The following is a 20029-nucleotide window of genomic DNA, read 5'->3' on the forward strand; positions in this document are numbered from 1 at the left end:
CGTCGTGAAGTGCCCGAGATGATATATATATACCTAGGTACTCACAATTCACATTCAGAGTTTCCTATCCGACAAATTTCAAATCTCACATCACATCATTACATCGCCACACACCAGGAGAGTCTTGAGACCTCACCTCGCATCTCACAACAAACATCACATCACCACGGGAAAGGGCAAAAGATCACAACATGAAGCTCACAAGTGTACTCCTCTTCGCCACAACCGCCCTCAGCCTCCCAACATCACGACCAGAGACTCCGAAACCACACTGGCCCACGGTCAGTAGTGACTGGGGTTCCCTCAGGCACGTGGCCCCCAACGGCCTGTTGGAGGCGGACTCGGACGATCTGCGAAGAAGCGTCGCCGCCGTCCTCGAGGCGCGCGAACCCCCGGAAGCTTTTGATGGGGTTTGTCCGGCGAGGGGCTGGGACTGCTCGTGTTGGTTGCACCCTTGGAGCAATTCGTGTAACTGGGACTGATTGATTCTTTCTTTGTTCTTCTTTTTGGGGAAGGACGATTGCGGTGAATTGTGAATGGAGGTTTTGTAACTATCAGCCACACTTGGAGCGTTGGGCCTCACAGTGCGTTAACTAATCTCACAAAGTTGTTTGGTGAAGAAAGATTTGTACTGTGTCTTGTCAGCACTTCCTTTGAGAGAATCCATTGCGTTGTCGTTTCTGCGTGGTGAGAGTGAGCAAGCGTACGGCATACGAAACAAAATGTGAGGGATGAACTTCCGCAGGGAGCGCTGTCGGCCACCGTATGACCGGCGTCCAAACTTCTTGAGAAAGGCCATTGAGTTTTAAGGTTGTATGCAGGTGGGTCTAGAAAGTTTGAGATGTGACGCCAGATTTTATCCTGCAAACAAATGGTCCCCAATATATAACGCCGAGGAATTATGGGTTGAGATTTTTTTTAACGTCCATAAACTACATATCTTCATGCGCAATGGGCAACGGGAGACGGACACGATGAACCCGTCGTCTCCCAAGAATAATTCCGGGAGCAATACTCAAGTAAATCGATCAAAGGCAACAGACGCCGGCATGAGCTCGAACGATGCAGATCGCTGCAGCGATACTGTGATGTCTGGAGACGATGCTCGGCCACAGAATCGTTCAACGGAGGAGAGAATCAACATCGGCAACCCACGAAAGCCCATCATGAAATTAGACGGCGCCAAATCAGTAGCGGATGATCTCCGATCCAGACTTGATCTATTCATGCCCGCGCTCGCGAAATCAAACCAGGAACTGAAAGCGGAACAGAACATGGAGGCTGAGGATTGTCCGGATGATGGCGAGCACATCGCGCTGGAATTGGCTTGTGGCGTGTTGGAGGAGTGCCCACAACCTCCGAATGGGTCATCTTCCTCGAATGTTACCATCCCTCGACCAGGTCTACCTCATGACAACGATGAGTTAGAGCGCACCCTTGCACTGCTCATGCCACAGGGACTGAGCACAGCGAGCAGTAGCGCATCAAGCGATTCGACGTCTTCTGATGAGGACGACGACGATGATGACAGCGAGGATGACGAGGACGACAGTGACGACGAAGAGCAACATTCAACCGGCAGTGATTCAAAATCCTGAACATCTTCACCCATTTTCTGATTCTCGCATATATCGTGTCGTGGGGATCGAATGCACACAGAGAACCACCCGATCCTCGACGCACTGCCTAACTCAGGCAGACCACCAGCGAAGAAGCAGCGCCGGCACCAGTGCTGTGGCAATGCCACTGGCCAACAGACCAGAGCGAAGTCGGGTGCGCAACAAAAATGCACTTCGAAACGAGCTCGAATGTGGTAGCATGCTATGCTTCTCGCGTTCAGCATCTCCATCTGAGTCGTGATTTAGGTCACGAATCCTGCCGACGCTCCCACGCACGCCAGAAGAGCTGTGCTAGAAAAGGCCTTGAGCGGAGTGTCGACATCATCAATGAAGATCTTACACCTGGCGAGGCAGCGTGGCCATGACGCTTGCCAATCCTTGAAGATATGATGTAGCTGCTGCGACGATGTAGTCGGCTAGATTTTAGGTATTCTGCTTGAATATGTTCTGCTTGAATGCTGTCGCTGTTGCAAATTGCCTCGAGTTCAATCCTAGCATTTCTCATTTTACAATTCGAATTCTACTTTTGATCCTGCCATTGAATACAGTGAACATCATACAGTATTAACACTACGTTTACCATAACCAGAAACACCTGACGATCAAACGAGTGACTGAATTATGTTAATGCATGCGCCACAGCAACCAAAGGATCTCCAGCGTCGGCCACAGCATACGTCAGGGCTTTCCCGCGGCCAAAGCTCCGACGTGAGCTATCCGATAACCCATTGACTTCAAACCTCTGGAGACATTCCAAAAGAGTTGACGATCCTGTCGGACTTTTTTGCACTCCACCACAACCATGTTGTCCTCAAAGCTGCGACCATGCGCCACTCAGTTCGGCAGATTCATGGTCCCACTACGAGTGCGGTACTCGAGCGTCGCTGAGCAGAGCTTCGAGCACATCAAGGTCTCCACTCCACGACCTGGCGTCGGACTCGGTAGGACTGAACCTGCACCTTGAAACAGCGATTCCCTACGGATAGGAACTTTCTGACATGAATATATCACAGTTGAGCTCTCCCGACCAAAGGCCCTCAATGCACTCTTCACTCCCCTCATCACCGAACTCAACACCGCCATGAAAGCCTTCGACAAGGACGCCAGCATCGGCGCGGTCGTCCTGACCGGATCCGAGAAAGCCTTCGCCGCCGGAGCCGATATCAAGGAGATGTCCACCAAGACCTTCGCCGAGGCTTACGGCGCCGACTTCATCGAGTCATGGTCCGAAATCCCGAACACAATCAAGAAACCTGTCATCGCCGCCGTCAACGGCCACGCGCTCGGCGGCGGCTGCGAGTTGGCCATGATGGCCGACATCCTCTACGCTTCGGAGAAGGCCAACTTCGGACAACCCGAGATCAAGCTGGGAATCATCCCTGGCGCAGGAGGTTCGCAGCGTTTGACGGCTGCGTTGGGCAAGAGCCGCGCGATGGAGTTGATCCTCACGGGAAAGAGCTTCAGCGGACAGGATGCGTACGACTGGGGTCTGGCGGCGAGGGTCTTCCCCACGCCCGAGGAGTGTCTCGAGGGAGCGCTCAAGACGGCCGAGACTATCGCAGGCTACTCGCGGATTGCGGTCAAGGCGGGTAAAGAGGTTGTCAACAAGAGTCAGGACTTGGGCATCCGGGAGGGTGTGGAGTATGAGAGGAGGGTCTTCCACGGTCTTTTCGGAAGCGAAGACCAGAAGATTGGAATGAAGGCTTTTGCGGAGAAGAAGAAGGCTGAGTGGGCGCACAAGTAGAAGTTCACTTTGGAAATTGTTCTGGTCACGCAAGCTATATCGTTGTGGTGCTCATTTCGTTTTCCGCAGCTCTCATGCTCGTGATGAATCAATGAATCTCAATTTGAAGAGGAAAACAAAATGTCTCTCCGATCACGCTTTTCGAGAGTTACGCAGAATGAAATCTCCTATGATCAGGTTGACCAACAGTTCACGATTCGGCCGTAGCAGAAGTGGCACTCACGGGTGTCTCGGGATGACCTGGTTGATATTGTACCAGGTTTCCACGCAATTTTGCAGGGTTCAGATATCTTCCACTTAGACTTCTGCCCGGTACGTCTATCATGACATCTGACTTACCATAAGCTATTGGAAGAAGCAGGATTGACTGTAGACCTTGACGGCGCATGGCACGGCATCGTACTCGCGTTCGGGGTCAAAATAGAAGATATCGACACCGGCAACGACGCTCGCATCCAATCGCTTGCAGATCACGACAGCCGTAATCTCCATCTTTGAGGTCAAAACTTGAATCGCAGAACATACAAGATATTAAGAAATCTTTGCCTGGCGGTCGTGTTTCATGGTCCATCCATAAATCCTCATCACTCTGATTCTAGCATCTGAGCACCGAGCAGATTGTGGCTGCTGGATTGTATCTGCACAAGACTTCACCAGAAGGGACGTGAGAAACGATCCTTCGCTAACGTAAGCTGGAAGCCCTGATTTGCATTGTGCATGAAGTTGGGTGTCCATGTTGGGTGTCCATGTCCATGTCCATGTTGGTGTTGGTGTTGGTGTCGTCAAGTTGAACGGCCCGAGAAAGTGCAACCAAGCCAACCGTCTTCGCTGATCTACCGCCGTCGATCATTTCGGGTCACAGCCCTCCAGGTCTACGCACGTTCGACGATCTGAAACGAGGTTGGTCGTGCTGACTGCACGGGAGAGCAAGATCACGGCCATGATAACCGCACTTTGCGGTTTCCGCCAGATGCCCTAATTCACCAAAAATGCGTGGTGCGCAATGACGGTGCAGCTCCGCCCCAAAGGACAGTCTCGTTCGCCGCGGTCCCTCGTTCTGTAGCAACATCAGCGCAGGGTCGAAGAACACGAGGCTTGGTATGCCGAGACGATTGTATCATCTGCAGCGCGCGCATTCGATCGCCTGTCAGCACTCTGCGTTCATGCCGCATGCACTCGCCTGTGAACACTGGTCACCCATGCACCAGGTTGTCAGCAAGCTGTGTTCTTGGGATTCCTCTCCGAAACAGAAATACATTCTGCGTTGGACTTTGCGCGTCGCTCACCTAACTGGTGGACGAGCCTCACACGAAAACAGGATGGAGTCCAAAGAAAAAGACATATAAGACATCGTCGTCCTCATGATGAACAGTCCTCGAAATAGATCCCTCAAACCAAAACTTCTCACCTTACAGCCTCAAGACCTTTCAGGCAAACCACAAAGTGCTCATTCGCCACCGACAACGTATTCATCATGGTCGCCATGAAATCTACTACCCTTGCCACTGTGGCCTTTCTTGCCGGGGCTGCACAGGCTGGCGCGCCCGTCCACTACATCACTTCCTATGGAGACGGAGGGCTCTATCGCTACCGCGTTGAATGCAACGCATACCGCGGTATGTTCCGCGGAGTTGAGACATCGAGAATGCCTTCTGACTGTGAAACAGACTCGTACTGCCAGGAATTCGTCCATGCCTTGAACTCTGCTGGTGAGTGCCTCGCTCTTCTAGGATCAACCTCCGTGCGATTTGCTGACGCATCAACGAACAGCTTGCGGCAGCTTCCAGCACAATTGGCAGGCATATCAGTCCGGCAGCGATTACGTCTTCGATGTCAGCGTTATTGCCGGATCTGGTGGGGCTGCTTCCATCACTTGTGCCATCAACTCAGTCACTGGACAGGGGGCTTACGTCGTACGTACATCCCCTCACTGTTTCGGGAAATATCTCGACGTCTCTCATCCTCGTTCACCCCCTCCATGCATACTTCATCCCCGTCTCTAACATTGATCGCATCACAGGATGGTCTATGTGGTTCGAATGATAACCAAGGACACTATGAGCCCAATGGCATCGACCTTGTGACCTGTCACTCTTGAAATCGTACGCTAATATGGGGAGGCTTTTTGGTCGTGGCGCATGCTGCCGACGATCATGAGTCCCGGGAAACGATCTTGTCAGTAGCTTAAATATGGTCCCTCCTTTGCACGCTCATGTATGACCAAGTCATTCTGTCATTTACGCGATCAAAGCAAATCCGAATCATTTTGGTCGAGGGTCGTGATCGGCAACTGAGCCGTGCAAAGCAAACTTCAGAGGCGCCTAGTACTCTCTCTTCTCTTGTAGATCCCATTAGGAACGTGTGCGCATCGAATTCCCAGTCTGCCGCGCGAGTCGTTTGCTCATTTTCTGAACAAGACTTCACCCGAGGATGATATATCTTGCGAGGTTTATTAGCAGCTTGAAAGATCGTTCGAAGACGGTAGTCCTTCGGCGTGAAGTCCGCATTGGATCCGCCTCACTAGCGCGATCTGATTTGGATGCCGATGATGATGTCAGCATGATATGTCCATTGATGAATTGTGATAACATTTATTGTTTCCATTATTCCCGTCATGACTCTACGACACCACATCATTTCGCTTGCAGCAGTTTGAAAGCGATTTGATCATGCTGACGGCAGATTCGCCGCGCTGGCAACACGCCGCGCAAAACATCGTTTTGATTGTCCTCAGCATTGCATTTCAGCCATTGGATCTCGTCCTTCTATTCCTGGCCTACACATGGAGCACACTCTCAAGAATACAAAATGATTTTTCACAAACGCAAAAGCCTCACGCGGTCCCGTCTGAACCATGCACCATCCTCGTAACGGGGGTCAGTATGACCAAAGGATTGACGCTGGCGAGAGTGTTTCACCGAGCAGGACATCGTGTGATCGGCGCAGACTCCAGTTCAGAAGCATGTGGCGGTATGTCGAATTGTGTAGACGTGTTCTACCAACTGAAAGCGCCTACCGTCGATCAGGGTGCCACCGCCTACATCGAAAGCCTACTTGACATTATCCTCAAGGAGAAGGTAGACCTTTGGGTATCCTGCTCAGGCGTTGCTTCGGCTGCGGAGGATGGTGAGGCTATGGAGATCATCGAAGCCCGAAGCAAATGCCGCGCCGTTCAATTCAATCTCGAGATGACGAAGACTCTTCATGAGAAAGGCACCTTTATTGAATATGTACGCAAGCTGGGTCTCACAGTGCCTGAAACGCATATCGTCACCAGTAGTTCGGCCGCGGAAGGCATTCTCCGAGATGCGCCATCAGGAAGAAAGTTCATCATGAAGCCCATTGGTGTCGATGATTCAAAGCGGGCAGATATGACTCCGCTACCCAAGGATTCACCAGAGCAGACCAGCAAGCATCTCGCAAGACTTGGTCTTGCAGAGAGCTCTCCGTTCATCATACAGCAGTTCATCCAAGGGCCCGAGTTCTGTACACATGCTCTGGTAGTACGTGGTGAGGTCAAGGTCTTTGTCGCCTGTCCTTCTGCCGAGCTGTTGATGCACTATGAAGCGCTCCCGCCGAATTCGCCTTTGAGCAAAGCCATGCTCAACTTCACCAAGAAGCTGGCGTTGAATAGCGGAAAAGACTTTACTGGGCATTTGTCGTTCGACTTCCTCATCGAGGACACAACGCCTGCCGATCCCGATGATATCACTCTGTACCCCATCGAATGCAATCCCCGCGCCCATACAGCTGTGGTCCTCTTCAGCCAGACAATCGATATGGCAGCTGCATATCTCAATGTCCTTCCCGGTCGGAAAGAGGCGACCGATTCGAATCAAATCGTCGTGCCGTTTCGTCCTCGAAAATACTATTGGATCGGGCATGATCTTTTAGGTTTGGTCGCCACTAATTGCACGAGGGCGAAGATCTCCGAAGTTTGGGAACACGTATCTCTCTGGCACGATGGGACATTTGAGTTCGCAGATCCATTACCTTGGTTCTGGCTTTATCATATCTACTGGCCATCGCGCTTTCTGGAATGCTTGACCTCTGGCACGAAATGGTCCAGGATCAATGTCAGCACCGGAAAGATATTCGAGTGCTGAACTTCACGAGATCCATCACATCGAAGGAAAGATATCTGAACTACCTCGCCAGGTGGGATTCCTACCATTTCTGGCTGCAGCAATTCTTGAAGACGGCAAGGCATGCAATCCTGATATCCGTTCATGTGCTTGAAACGGGCGGAGTTTCCCGTCCTGCCTTTAACGATTCACACCCGCATCATGCTCTGCGGATCTCCCACTTGACATCCTTGATGCTGACCTCCTCGCTCGACTTCTCGTCATAGTCGTACCAGTCTCCCTCCGTCAGGTCGATGGATTCGAACTTCGTCCCTGATTCGAGACCTACGGCCTTCCAATCGCCCTGTATGAAAGGTCAGCGTGAGGTAATCGCCCACGAGATGAGATTTGTCGTAATTTTCTATGCGGTCTGTGCGGGAAGACACTTACGTCTGGCTTGTACTCGACGAATTCCAGCCCTCTGCAGTCCATGACAAGAATATTTTGCAGCTTGGCAGGACTTTGCTGGGCATAGACTTTAGGCGCTTCGATGATGTTGGCCGAGTGCTCTCTCTACATTTCGTCAACGAGTGCTTTTGCAACGATTGAATCATCTTGCTTTGAAGCTTGTACTGCTCACCTTGCAGTTCTTGCAGCGCCACACAAAATTCGCCTCGCCACGACTTCCGCTTTGTTCATTGTTTTCCTGTGGTGAAAGAGTTCAGTGGCGGATTGACCCATCCAAAAAAATCGTGTCTTACATGTCGGCTGACGGAGACCCAATTCGGATGCGTCTCTCTGCATGATGTGCATTGCACCTTGAAGGTGTAGTAGAACGGATTCTCTTCAGTGTCAATGGGCGCGAGGTCGGTCACCCTAGCTATGATATTAGATTTTGAGAGTAAACAATTTCTCCGGCGGCTTTCGTCTCTCACCCTTCCAGGTCTGCGCAAACAGCTAATGCCAACATGTCGAAGTGTGTTATATCGGAAGTGCTAGGTTCGGCTCCATCAATGTCCACCGTTCACTATGCCTTTCGGGGTGGATCGCCACGCGAATGCACAGAATATGCGGGCGCAGCGACAAGCGGGGTCGGGAGAGATCTGAACCTGCTTTTAACGATGACTGCCTATGACCTTAAGGAGGTTTGAGCATGGAATTTTGACTACTTCGGCGACTTCTCCGACCCAGACATCAAGATCACCGAAAAGCAACAATCCGATAATCGAAAGAGGTGAGACGAATATCCGGTCTCTAGCATCAATTTCGTTAGATTCTCCAAGCTGGGACGCGACAACTGTATTTATAAAGTAGTAATTGATCCGAAATTGCTGACAGCACTTCACAACGCAGTGTACCTTCCACACGGTGGACGCTCAGCTTCCAGATGCTTGATGATCAGCTTCCGTGAAACGTCAGATTTCCTTCACTATCCATATTCCAAGATTGCCCAGGTGGGAAAGGTGACTGATTACTCATCGCAAGTTGCAGCATGCTGCTTACTAATGATTTGATGAATGCAAATTTCCTAATTGTTTTGCAAAATGAAATCTCAATCTGCGGAAGTATTGTCTTCCAAGAATGTGTGCCTCAAGTGGCAATGCGTTTCAACTGCCGTTGCAATATCCGCTGTCGAACTCGTTTGTTAGATTAAGTCAATGACCATCAAAGGCGAAGAAAATGAGACCCTTTCTTCCCATCGGTGGCCGATCGCTTCTCTCATAATCATCATCATAATTCGTGTCACGCCACTTTGGATTGTGCTGAACTCTATGCTCCAAATCCTCAATCAATGGTTTGACATAGAGGTTTAGGTTTCGAGCAAGCCGAGTTGCCAATGGCTCACATCTCTCACACATGGAACAAGGCAAAGCGTTCACGATCAGAGAGTCGGTCAGCTCAGCAATTCTGGCTATTGCCTGACGAAGCTCAACCACTACGCCAGCATTGGCACACTGAACACCGACCGAGTTGGCAATTGCGTTGCTACCTCTCACGACTAATTGCATGTTGTCGTTGCTTTGATGGTCACTGGCCGGGTGCTCGCCAGTGCTGTTCCCTTGTATGGTGTTTGTGCCTCGATGGTCGCTGTCCGCTTTTGCGCTTGCACTGTTCGCTTTCACAACCGCGTTGTCATCGCTTCTATGATAATCGACTGGTCCTGCGCCGCTCTGATCAGGTGTCTCAGCGACGTTGTTCTTGTCGGCGGAACTTGTGACGACAGGGTTCGATTTAGCGACAGCATTGCTCTTGCCAGCGTTTCGAAGACCACTTGTTGAGTTTGCAACGACGTTATTCGTTTTGGCAGTACGACTGCTCTGGTCGAGATGACGAGAAGCACTCCCGTTAGTCTTTCCGCGATCGCTGTGATTATCCAGACGTGGAGCCTTCGACTGTCCCATACGAGCCTGTTCGTCTGTTTTGTCTTCTTCCGTGACCATTTGCTCAGCAGGATGATCATTTGATTGGAGTTGCGAGTGCGAGCGCTTCTCGAGCAATCGACTGGCTACATTCTCAAGCTCTTCAACTGGGTGAGCAGCTAGAATCTCGGGCGTCTTGCGGGCTTGATCCTTATCGCGCTCGGCGGCTCTACGATGGGCTCGTATATCCTCTGCAAGCAGGAATTCTGTAAATGGACGCCCTTTATGTCGCCCGTCTCGCCTCAATGCGTAGTTGCCGCGATTCGAGACTTCTGTGGTCCAGGCTTCAATCGTCTCTGCTAGTGTGTAGCCCTTCATCGCTGTCTTCTCAACCTCTAACAATAGCTTTGGCGAGAGAGACGTGGCCTTCCTCACTCCTTGTCCGACAAATTGCTCTGGAAGTTGGTCGAACCAGTCACGCCCCCATGATTTCTCGATATTTGAATGCCGTGCTTGCTGGATTTTAAATGCGCGCAGGCCAATAGCGACCACCGAGCGTGCTATTTTGCCTACTGCGAGTGAGTCGAGCAGATCCATAGCTGAATTGATCTGCGGGCTCGGGTGTCCCTTCCATGGCGAGTATTCTTCAACATAGCGTAAAACATGGGCGAAGTCTAGCGCTTCTGCCTCTGCTGCTTCTGCCAGACTACCCAGGATCGATGATACAACTTGATGTGCATTTCCGAGAGCGCAAGCTTTCTCCAAGCTGTCGAGCAGTGAAATGTTCGGGTCAAATCGACTCGGGATCGCTGCTAGACGAGACTCACTCATGTACAGTGGAATCTGAATGAGGTCTGTAGTTGAGGTACATTCTGATTCATTTCGCTGTACTCGACGTGCCACTGAGCCTTGCCTCGCTCCTTTAGCAGGCGATGGCTGACTGAAAAGACGATTCGCGCGTGCCACTGTGTCAGCTGATGGTGGGTCTGCCATGTTCAGACGATTATTGGAAGAAGGTGCTCAAGATTGGTGTGCTGATGCAGGGAGCTTGCGGCATATGGGATTCAAGAATGGTGCGCTGAAGAACAGAGATCATGGAAAAGATGATTGATTATCAGTGAGCTGATGAAGGCTCGTCATGAAGAATGTGATTCATGGTCGTTGCGATGAAGCTCAGGTCACAAAAATAGTGGTTCAAGGCGCGGATCAATACCTTTCTGTCGATAAGGTGAGATGAAGAGCAATTCGAGATACATTGTTGATGATGCACACTTGGGCACCGGCATACGCTTGTGAAAGGACAAAAGCAATTCGAGACATAGAAGGAGCAAGTGAGGGATTGAGAGCGCTCAAAGATTCAGTATTAATTAACATGTGATCGCGAACTCGATCTTTCAACAAAGAGGCATGTGTGATTGACCTTCTCAGAGTTATCACTAGTCTTATGACAATGCTTGCGTGGTGCTGAGCAAGAAATTGCGAACTTGGCCCTCATACCTTTTGGAGAGATCATGTATTTTTATTTTTATTGGTTTGCAAAATATTGTCTGAGCTTGCATCATTAGCAGACTTAAATCTAACGCAGGATTCACATATTGTGAAGAAAATGCAGAGGCGAATAAGATCTTGTATTCATCAGTCGTATTGATCCCGAAGTCCGCTCCGAGTAGAACGATGGGGAGAATGGAAACGGTCCTAACATCACTCTGCCTTACTGCCGTCGTCGACAGCTCCGTTGGCCGTCGTCGCGAGCTTCGTCCCATCCGCCGCATATCCTTCCGGCTTGCCGCCAGGACTATCCTCCAACCGACCCGTCAAAACCTCCACTCCGTCTTCCGTGACAAGCAGCGTATGCTCGAATTGCGCACTACGTTTGCCATCCGCCGTAACAGCCGTCCAATCATCTGGCCATGTGCGATCCCGATACGATCCCAGAGTGATCATGGGCTCGATTGTGAAACACATTCCGGGCTTGGCCTCACCGATAGCTTTGTTCTTTGCGTAATGAGGGACATTCGGCGCACAATGGAACAGCTGGTTGATGCCGTGGCCGCAGTAAGTCTTTACGACGCCACATTTTCGCTCAGCTGCGACGGCTTCGATGACAGTGCCGTAGGAGCGGAACAGTGTACCGGGCTTGACTGTCGCAATGGCGGCATTGAGTGCATCGCGCGAACATTCCACGACTCGGATGTTGTCAGGATCGGCAAGTGCCTTGTCGCCAACGTAGTACGTCTCGTTCAGATCGCCATGGAATCCACCGTGGTAAAGTGTGACGTCGATGTTGACAATGTCGCCATCTTGAAGAGGTCGGTGGTCCGGAATTCCATGGCAGATGACTTCATTGACAGATGTGCAGACGGATTTGGGGAAGTGGCAGTAATTGAGGGGAGAGGGGTAGGACTTTGATGGACAATTTCTATCAGTAAGGTTTCTGTAGCGGCCAAAGTTCCAACAAGGATCATCCCACGATGTCCAAATTTGGAGTTATCTGTGAGAATCAACGTTAAACTCACATTGCGTTCAAGACATGCTTCATGCACGACTTTATCGATATGATCGGTCGTTACGCCTGGTCGGAGCTCTCGCGCAGCAATATCGAGGACTTCGCGAGCCAGTCGACAGACTTTTCGCATGCCAGCTTGCTCTTCCTTGTTGAGGATCTTGAGCTTGTTGCGGTTGACGATCATCTATACGTCTTGTTAGACACGAATTGACAACTTTGATCATCCTTCGTCACCCTCGCAACTAAATATTGGGTTCAGGCGGGCGCAGGAATGATCAAACGCTCTCCTTGCAAGCAAACTATCGTACCTGTTCACTGCGTGGAATGCCATTGTGGGCATAGTCGGGATGTCGGATCTTCTCCGGGACAGCTCTTCGCGGCGAGAGCGGATATACCGGTCTGAGAGGGCCCGTGAAGAGGAAGGCAGGAAAGGGGTTGAAATGACCATCTGCGTCGGGTAAGGAGATGACGCTTGGAGTAAAGATCTTGGAAAGCATACTATTCTGCGCCTTGTGCACGGCCTTATGAGTGCTCTGAAGATCGTGTCAGCCCGAAATTTCAAACAGTGCTCTCACGATGATTGACCATTCCGACACGAGTTTTCGGATCAGGACACGGGTACTTGTCGGGGCGACTGACCTACCCAATTTCTCTTGAAGCAGTCCTGACTACAGAAATAGGCTTCTTTGCCTAATTTCTGGCAAGTCGGACATTGCAATGCACCAGCGTCTTGCTCGCAGTCTGCACCCTCACATTTTCTCTTCTTCGCAACTGTGACTTCTTGAGCTGGTGCCTGATCCATTACTTCGACACTTAGATCGAGTAGATGATGGAGTTTATTCTGGTATTGTAGAGTGCACGCTGACGTAGAAAAGTTATGTTCAAGGATGAAGATATTGGCATGAATACTGGTGCGGCGGCTTTCCGCGCCATGTCATTTCTACGCCCTTTGGTGTGTTCTGGTTCACTGCTCGGGCGCTCCCGCCTTACGTTCTGAAGCTTGCGGGCGAGCACGCCGACGACATCGCAACATCTTGAGAAAGCCGATCAATACCTGAGGGCCTTCTCATATATCATCCGGCAACCTCTATATCTGCAATGGCTGATCTACAAGATGCAGCCATCCAGGCTGCCGAGACCATCCAAACAGCACACATCAAAAGCAATCCCGACCAACGCGATCTGGCACCCAGCACAGCAGCAGATGGGAAAGAGCATGTGATATTCGATAACTCCTTGGATGTGACATCAGAGATCGACGACGTCAACGAAGATGAAATCCCTCTATCCGTGTTGAGGCCTCTCCCACGCGATCAGCCTTGGTCTAAGCCGTCACCGCAGACGATGCCACTCCCAGATCTTCGATTCGAACAGAGCTATTTGAAGAGCATTGAGAGCGCGAAGACATGGCAGATGGTGGCGCTCATAACGATCAAAGATCAGGTGTGTTCAACCGAATGGTGAAGCACTGAATGTGCAGTTCTGACGATTCGATGAAGGTCTTGATGCCACTGGTGCAGGGATTGGGTTGGACACTATGTGTCGCGGCGTGGCGGCATGTCAACGTTAATCCTCAGTTCGCTGGTCAATCGGCAGGTGCGAGGCTACGGCGATGGTGGTGGGGCGTCAACAACTGGAAGATCCCGGGCAGATTCGAGACGCCGACTGCACATCGGAGATGAAGTGCACGTCCGAGACAAGAACGGCCTGCTGCTTTACACCTACGATCATCGCTCGCGTGTGATCGATGCGAGCGAAAGGCTGCTCGAAGATCTAGCACGACCACTCAGGTGGCTGATCGGCGATATTGGCTGGTCCCAAGCGATACTATTGGCCGAAACGATTGAGGATGGCGACGCGGACATCAAACATGACATCCATGGTATAGTCATCACGCCCCAGACATCCCAAGACTATCGATGCTCACCTTGCTCGAACCGAGTACGGATGCAGCGTTGACGGCAGGTACAGATGGCACTTGTGGCGCACATATCTGCATCTTCACAGAGGGCCGCAGTTGTCGCCCTGGGCAGGAATTGCAGTGCTCCGGGGACATGATCGAGTAGCATTGGGAGAAGAGCCAAAAGCTCTCATTCCATCGGTTCTCCGTTGGAACGAACATCACACCACACATGACATCCGTGGAGATGACATGCCATTCAATGTACAATCGTTTTTCAGAAGCCGACCATAAGAGGTTGTCTTATCCGTGTTTTGTACATTTTAAAATCTAACTCGCTCACCCATTATCTAAGACAGAGGCGCGAACTTGCGAAGGTAGCTATAGTTTTATGCAAAAGTCAGCTTGAGTTCACGAATGTACGACCACACCCAATCGAGGGTAGGCAAGGTTTCCTCGAGACGGAGAGATATCAGAAGCCGTGCGGACGGAAGGGGATAACTCACTGGCTCGGGCACTCGTACCCAGCTGGGTTATTGTGCAAGTATAGCTGGTGGTATTGCTCAGCATCCCACCACTTGCCAGCGGGCAAGATCTCCGTGACGATGCCCTTCTTCCACCACTGCTCGTTAGCCTTGCGGGTGATCTCCTCGGCGATACTCTTCTGCTCTTCGTCGTGGTAGAAGATGCCGCTGCGGTACTGCGAACCCGTATCCGGGCCCTGGCGATTCGCGGTCGTCGGGTCGTGCATCTTGTAGAAGTACTCCAGCAGGGTGCTGTAGGAGACTTTAGTGGGGTCGAAGACGATCTGACAGGCTTCTGCGTCTGTTTCCGCAAAATTTATCAGTCAGATATATGATCTATGCTCTCCACCAAAGTTCGCCGTGCGCATTTCATTCATGCTTCTGGTGATTCTCTCGCATCAACTTACGTCCTGTCCTTCCACTGCATACCGCCTGATATGACGGGTTCTCGGAGTTGCCACCAATGTATCCCACTCGGGCGTCGATCAAGCCCTTGCCCTCAAAGTCCTTGCGGTACATGTGCTCGATGCCCCAGAAACATCCGGCGGCGAGCGTCGCCTTCTGCGCTCCCTCGGGGACGTTCATCGCAACGGCAGGCCCCTCGGGCGCAAAGTAGAGCGTAGAGGAGGAAAATGGTCGTAGGAATCGCTGAATGAATGACGTCATAGCAAGACCGCCAGCCAACAGTGCACCGACGAGAAGGAAGTTGGAGATGGTGAATGAAGACGGAGTTGCTCCAAGTGTGTCCTCAAATTCGTGGATAGAAGGTTCGTTGGACATGGGTGGTCGCAAAGGAGTGTTGAAGCTGTGCTGATAGCTTACGAGGGAAGATGCTGGGGTGGCGGAGAATCGAATGCTCTTGGGCGCCGCGGAAGTGTTCCGTGCTTCTAGAAGTCTGTGACGTGATCGCCCTCTATCCCAACTTCAACTAGAAATAACTACAGTACGTTGAACACCCGCACGGATCTCGTCACGAGCAATGCAAGACTGGTCGGCATATTAAAGCGACGAGGTTGCAAGTCTTTGACATGAGCACATGCAAGGTGTGCGTCGTTTGTTAAGTGTGCCTTTCGCGGACATATTGTAGCACTCGTGAAGTCTCGATCACTTTCATTATGCTCTGTTTACATGCCATGTGGCCCTCCAGCGCCGCCAACGTTACTTCCGACCCCTTGGTTGATTCCAGCAGCGAGTTGATGGTCTTTGGGATTTGCAGCTGCTTCATACAAGAAGCTCACTGGCTCCCGACTCAATTTCATAAACTCTCCCTTGAAGCCCAGATAGGAGATACGCGTGACATCTTCCTCGCCACGACTCCAATTGTCTTCGAAGAAAAGGTCAAGTGAACGTACAGTGTTGAATTTCGCTCGCTTGACGGGGATATCCTGCAGATCGGCCGTCTGTGAAAGCTCGAGGACTTGTGTCGCTTCGAGATCCGCTACTGTGGCGAAGTCCAGTCCGTCGTCACGATTGACGTAGAGTTTCAGCGTCAACGGTGCCGAGTCCGAGGTTGAAGTGCGGATGAGGATGCTGTGCAAGCGGATTTGGCCAGTGAATGGAACATGCATCAGAAGCTGTTCGTCGGTGTCGCTCTGCAGTTCGGGTTCGGGGTTGAGCCTTTCGGTCCATGTCTTTTGTATAATCGCTGCACCGCTGCCAGTTTCCGACTCGTTCAACGTGGTGATGGCACCAAAGTCGATCTGTTCATATATATGATTTTGCAAGGCAGGCACGAGATCATCGCTATGGTCATGGACCGCGCCTTCCGAATGGTCGTGGGCATGACTGTGGTCGTCGTGTTCGTCGTGGCAGTGAGACATCTTGAATCGCGAATCTTACATTCAACCAAATGCTATGAGCGTAGCCATCGGTCAGTCGTTGCACTGAACGCATACGAATGACGTCGCCATACATTCATATACACGAAGAATCGTCCGCAGCGCCGTTACAGATGTTGAGCTGGCCAGACACAAATACAGGTCGTTGTTACTGTCTGTAATGGATGTAAAATAAACGTAACCCTAGGCTTGATGTGAGCTGGAGCCTGCTGGTAGGCTCATCAGGCTGTGGCCCGTACCTACCCAGGTACAGTAGGTCGTCAGACATCACTGACTGCATCGTCCGTCACGTGCTTTACCCTCACATAATTCACCCCATATCACATACAGGTTACAGGTGTCGTTCGAGGAAGGCGAAGCAATGCATCCATTATCTTCGATTCTGTCTCTTGACCATTGCGGTGGCTTCCAGAGTATGCAGACGCGTCAATAACGCGCCACGGCCATCTCACGTTTGTCCAGCAGTATACTGTATCTCTAAACTTCGTGCAGGGCCTGCATCCGCCGCCAAACATGGAGGGTGCCCAACACGTTACGATGACCGCGCTGCCCAGATGCACCCAGGTTCTCAGTCCTTCGAAATCATATGAATCGACTGTTTCTGCTAACCGACAAGTCGTTTTACAGTATGTCCAGTGCGATGAACGCGTTGATGTTACAACATCCGGCATGAATAACCTGGTCACAACAAAAAGATTGAGTCGATGACTATCGATAAGCAAACCCTCGAAGCCCTGGAGTGGATCCTTCAGCCATTCTCAGGAGGGCTGCAGATGATGAAGGAGAGATTGAGATCATCAAATGACCGAAAATGGCACATCCAATTTCCTCCTGGCACGCTTTCTCCGCACTGTCCAGCCCAGAATGGGAACTAGCGCTGCATGGCCGGGAACCTTTCTTCAAACATCATGCAATTTGTCTTATTTGCAGAACAAGGATATTGCGACAGTGAATCTCTCGCAATGTTGCAATGGATCATGCATTGGAGTCCGTGAACGAGTGAAGTTGTTGATGGATGCGGCCTTGAAAGCAGGTTTAGCCCAGCCGGCGTAATATTCAACCATGTGCCGATAATTCGAGAAACAGCATGAGAAAAGGGACGAGAGTTCGACCAGTTCGTCGACTCTCCGCTTTGACATCGCAGTGCTGCCGTCATCGCCGAGCATCCGCGTGAGTCGTGAAGCGGCGCGGCACTGTCTTGACAAGCAGCGTGGCGAACCTGTCAACCGTTTCAACGCACTGTGCGCTCATCGTGAGCGTTGGTGGTGCTGCACCAAGGACCGGCCCACGATCCTCCTAAGCCCAGTCCATGTGAGCCTCCCGCTGATGGTCAACACCGAACTGCGACAGGACACTCCACTCTCTTCCCTTCCCATCTACTGCACTTCTTCATAGAATACACGTTCTTTCTTTGTTCAGTGTAACGCATTCTCTACATTCTTTTCGTGGGCTTCTGTTGCCTACATCACTAAATTTATTCTTTTTGTCGTGATTGGAAAAATTCCCTTGTTGTTTTCTGAATAATGTGGACTTCCTCCTCCGCCGCAGGGCTTCTCGCCCTCGCCGCAGTCGTCTCTGCCGGGGCCCAGGTCCCATCGGCCGGTGATGTCGCACCTCCGACCTACTCGTTCTCAGATTCAAACACACCGCTACCATATCACCATGGTGGCAAGTGGCCGCTAGCTGTTTCGACTTCGAATGATAACTCGACCGCTGGCATTCCTCCGAGCCAGGACCCGTGGTATTCCGCGCCGGCTGGCTACGAGCACGCGAAACCTGGTCAGGTTTTGAAGATTCGAAATGCCACCGCATTGGCGAGCACCATCGCCAATGCTAGTGAGGCATACCACATCCTCTACCGCACGACATCTGGTGATTACAAGGCCGCCTGGGCCGTGACGACCCTGCTCGTACCATTCGCCAACATCACCACTTCCCGCGACAAGCTACTGTCTTACCACATTCCTTACGACTCAGCGGACGTCGATGCTAGCCCGAGTTACACCTTGTACTCCGGTGGTGGATATGGTGGTGACGCTGCTATCACCGAGGCGCTCGGACGCGGTTACATCGTCAGCACTCCCGACTACGAAGGCCCGGGTGCCTTCTTCACCGCGGGTGTGTTTTCCGGACACGCCACTCTTGACTCTGTTCGCGCCGTTCGTTCCAAGAAGTCTCCAGTCCAGCTTGCTGAAGGCCACCGCTATGCGACCTGGGGCTACTCCGGAGGTGCTCTTGCCGGTGAATGGGCTGCTGAGCTTCAGGTTCAATACGCACCCGAGCTGAAGTTTGAAGGCCACGCGCTTGGTGGTCTCACTCCTAACATCACCAGCGTCTTGTACACCATCAACGGCACCGTCTATGCCGGTCTGGCCCCCGCTGGCATCGTCGGCATCCTGTCCCAATACCCTGACACCCAGGCCTACCTCCTCGCCAATTTGAACCCCAGCGGCCCTTACAACGCCACACGCTTCCTCCAGACCAAGAACTTCACTCTGCTCGAGTCCATCGCGCAATTCGTCGGCCAGAACATCTTCCTCTACTTCCAGAACGGCGAGGGCACTGTCCAGTCCCGCTTTGCCATGAACGTTGTCAACCGCGACGGTGTTATGGGCTACCACGGCGTGCCGGCGCCGCCGCTCTTCGTCTACAAGGCGATTGGCGACGACGTTAGCCCTGTCCACGACACCGACATTCTCGTCGAGCGCTACTGCCGCGTCGGTGCGACCATCGACTACCAGAGGAACACTGTCGGCACCCACCAGACCGAGAGCACCAACGGCGATGCTCGCGCTGTGGCGTTCTTGGAGAAGCTCTTCTCCGGCACGTACAAGGCCGAGGGATGCACGATCACCAACGTCACCATCGGTTAAAAGACGGACCTCTAACCTTGTGCATGAGGTGCAGAGAATGGGTCAATGGAATGGATAATTGGATTGGACACATTTGTGAACTTCATATTGGAGCATTGGAGATTTTTTTCGCTTCCTTAGAGGATTGGGTTTTCTATTCATCTCATCATCTTGGGCCTGTTTAGGTCGCATATGTATCATCTGGAAAAGCCTTTCGTATTGACAATTATGGGTTCCAATTGTCTCTGTTGTGTGAGGGGAAATTCCGCGATCTCAATCTCTAGTGAAGTTTTTGCCATGCAACGCGTCCTGCGCTCCAGACCATCGAAGCTGCTTGACCGCTACGCTTGTTTTTCACCTGATCCTCATTCGCTTGAGGATGAACATGACGTGCACTTAAGTATCGCCCGTTTATAGCGATGACGGATTGGCCGATAAGCCAAAGGATTACATTATCTCGTGCGCCTGCTGCATACGCCTGATAAAAATAACTAGACGTTGTCCATGTGAACATAAGTTGTACGCAGCACTATATACTAGTCTCTGCACGCAAGCCGAGGTCCGGCGCAACTCATTCTCTCAATCTCCCGACGCGTAACGGCCACAGGCAGCGACAACATAC

General features: G+C 51.6%; 11 protein-coding genes across 11 annotated transcripts; 6 read left to right on the forward strand and 5 right to left on the reverse strand.

The window, feature by feature from the left end:
* Window positions 1–77: 77 nt before the first annotated feature.
* K489DRAFT_378918 (uncharacterized protein) lies at window positions 78–628 on the forward strand. The gene has a single exon (XM_033604520.1). The coding sequence runs from the start codon at window positions 192–194 to the stop codon at window positions 480–482; it is 291 nt and encodes a 96-aa protein (XP_033461534.1). The 5' UTR covers window positions 78–191; the 3' UTR covers window positions 483–628.
* A 202-nt stretch (window positions 629–830) lies between these two features.
* Window positions 831–1732, forward strand: K489DRAFT_183733 (uncharacterized protein). The gene has a single exon (XM_033599476.1). The coding sequence runs from the start codon at window positions 945–947 to the stop codon at window positions 1596–1598; it is 654 nt and encodes a 217-aa protein (XP_033461535.1). The 5' UTR covers window positions 831–944; the 3' UTR covers window positions 1599–1732.
* A 606-nt stretch (window positions 1733–2338) lies between these two features.
* Window positions 2339–3813, forward strand: K489DRAFT_335977 (ClpP/crotonase). The gene is made up of 2 exons (XM_033602198.1): window positions 2339–2560; window positions 2633–3813. Exons 1-2 carry the CDS (start codon window positions 2422–2424, stop codon window positions 3361–3363), a joined length of 870 nt encoding a protein of 289 aa, XP_033461536.1. The 5' UTR covers window positions 2339–2421; the 3' UTR covers window positions 3364–3813.
* Window positions 3814–4837: 1024 nt separating this feature from the next.
* On the forward strand, window positions 4838–7469 carry K489DRAFT_369364 (uncharacterized protein; the record flags this gene model as incomplete). The annotated part of the gene is made up of 5 exons (XM_033603027.1): window positions 4838–4979; window positions 5031–5072; window positions 5134–5276; window positions 5709–5810; window positions 6012–7469. 5 exons carry the CDS (start codon window positions 4838–4840, stop codon window positions 7467–7469), a joined length of 1887 nt encoding a protein of 628 aa, XP_033461537.1.
* On the reverse strand, window positions 7262–8457 carry K489DRAFT_378923 (DUF866-domain-containing protein). The gene is made up of 5 exons (XM_033604521.1): window positions 8363–8457; window positions 8189–8303; window positions 8068–8133; window positions 7878–8000; window positions 7262–7791 (listed from the first exon to the last, which is right to left on the reverse strand). The coding sequence occupies exons 1-5, from the start codon at window positions 8395–8397 to the stop codon at window positions 7648–7650; spliced, it is 483 nt and encodes a 160-aa protein (XP_033461538.1). The 5' UTR covers window positions 8398–8457; the 3' UTR covers window positions 7262–7647.
* Window positions 8458–8860: 403 nt separating this feature from the next.
* Window positions 8861–10170, reverse strand: K489DRAFT_378925 (uncharacterized protein). Its single transcript, XM_033604522.1, has one exon. It carries the CDS (start codon window positions 10163–10165, stop codon window positions 9083–9085), a length of 1083 nt encoding a protein of 360 aa, XP_033461539.1. The 5' UTR covers window positions 10166–10170; the 3' UTR covers window positions 8861–9082.
* Window positions 10171–11289: 1119 nt separating this feature from the next.
* On the reverse strand, window positions 11290–13226 carry K489DRAFT_393761 (peptidase M24; the record flags this gene model as incomplete). Its single annotated transcript, XM_033606786.1, has 5 exons — window positions 11290–12190; window positions 12304–12477; window positions 12602–12826; window positions 12937–13053; window positions 13203–13226. The coding sequence occupies 5 exons, from the start codon at window positions 13224–13226 to the stop codon at window positions 11489–11491; spliced, it is 1242 nt and encodes a 413-aa protein (XP_033461540.1). The 3' UTR covers window positions 11290–11488.
* A 78-nt stretch (window positions 13227–13304) lies between these two features.
* K489DRAFT_393762 (DUF1770-domain-containing protein) lies at window positions 13305–13975 on the forward strand (the record flags this gene model as incomplete). Its single annotated transcript, XM_033606787.1, has 2 exons — window positions 13305–13736; window positions 13793–13975. The coding sequence occupies exons 1-2, from the start codon at window positions 13392–13394 to the stop codon at window positions 13973–13975; spliced, it is 528 nt and encodes a 175-aa protein (XP_033461541.1). The 5' UTR covers window positions 13305–13391.
* A 568-nt stretch (window positions 13976–14543) lies between these two features.
* On the reverse strand, window positions 14544–15383 carry K489DRAFT_315568 (peptide methionine sulfoxide reductase; the record flags this gene model as incomplete). Its single annotated transcript, XM_033601098.1, has 3 exons — window positions 14544–14574; window positions 14700–15018; window positions 15125–15383. The coding sequence occupies 3 exons, from the start codon at window positions 15381–15383 to the stop codon at window positions 14544–14546; spliced, it is 609 nt and encodes a 202-aa protein (XP_033461542.1).
* A 397-nt stretch (window positions 15384–15780) lies between these two features.
* K489DRAFT_378929 (DUF1000-domain-containing protein) lies at window positions 15781–16713 on the reverse strand. Its single transcript, XM_033604523.1, has 2 exons — window positions 16630–16713; window positions 15781–16569 (listed from the first exon to the last, which is right to left on the reverse strand). The coding sequence occupies exon 2, from the start codon at window positions 16535–16537 to the stop codon at window positions 15842–15844; it is 696 nt and encodes a 231-aa protein (XP_033461543.1). The 5' UTR covers window positions 16538–16569; window positions 16630–16713; the 3' UTR covers window positions 15781–15841.
* A 1033-nt stretch (window positions 16714–17746) lies between these two features.
* K489DRAFT_378931 (LIP-domain-containing protein) lies at window positions 17747–19848 on the forward strand. Its single transcript, XM_033604524.1, has one exon. It carries the CDS (start codon window positions 18079–18081, stop codon window positions 19426–19428), a length of 1350 nt encoding a protein of 449 aa, XP_033461544.1. The 5' UTR covers window positions 17747–18078; the 3' UTR covers window positions 19429–19848.
* Window positions 19849–20029: the final 181 nt, after the last annotated feature.

The sequence above is a fragment of the Dissoconium aciculare genome (assembly GCF_010015565.1).
Source record: "Dissoconium aciculare CBS 342.82 unplaced genomic scaffold K489scaffold_4, whole genome shotgun sequence".
NCBI lineage: Eukaryota > Fungi > Ascomycota > Dothideomycetes > Mycosphaerellales > Dissoconiaceae > Dissoconium > Dissoconium aciculare.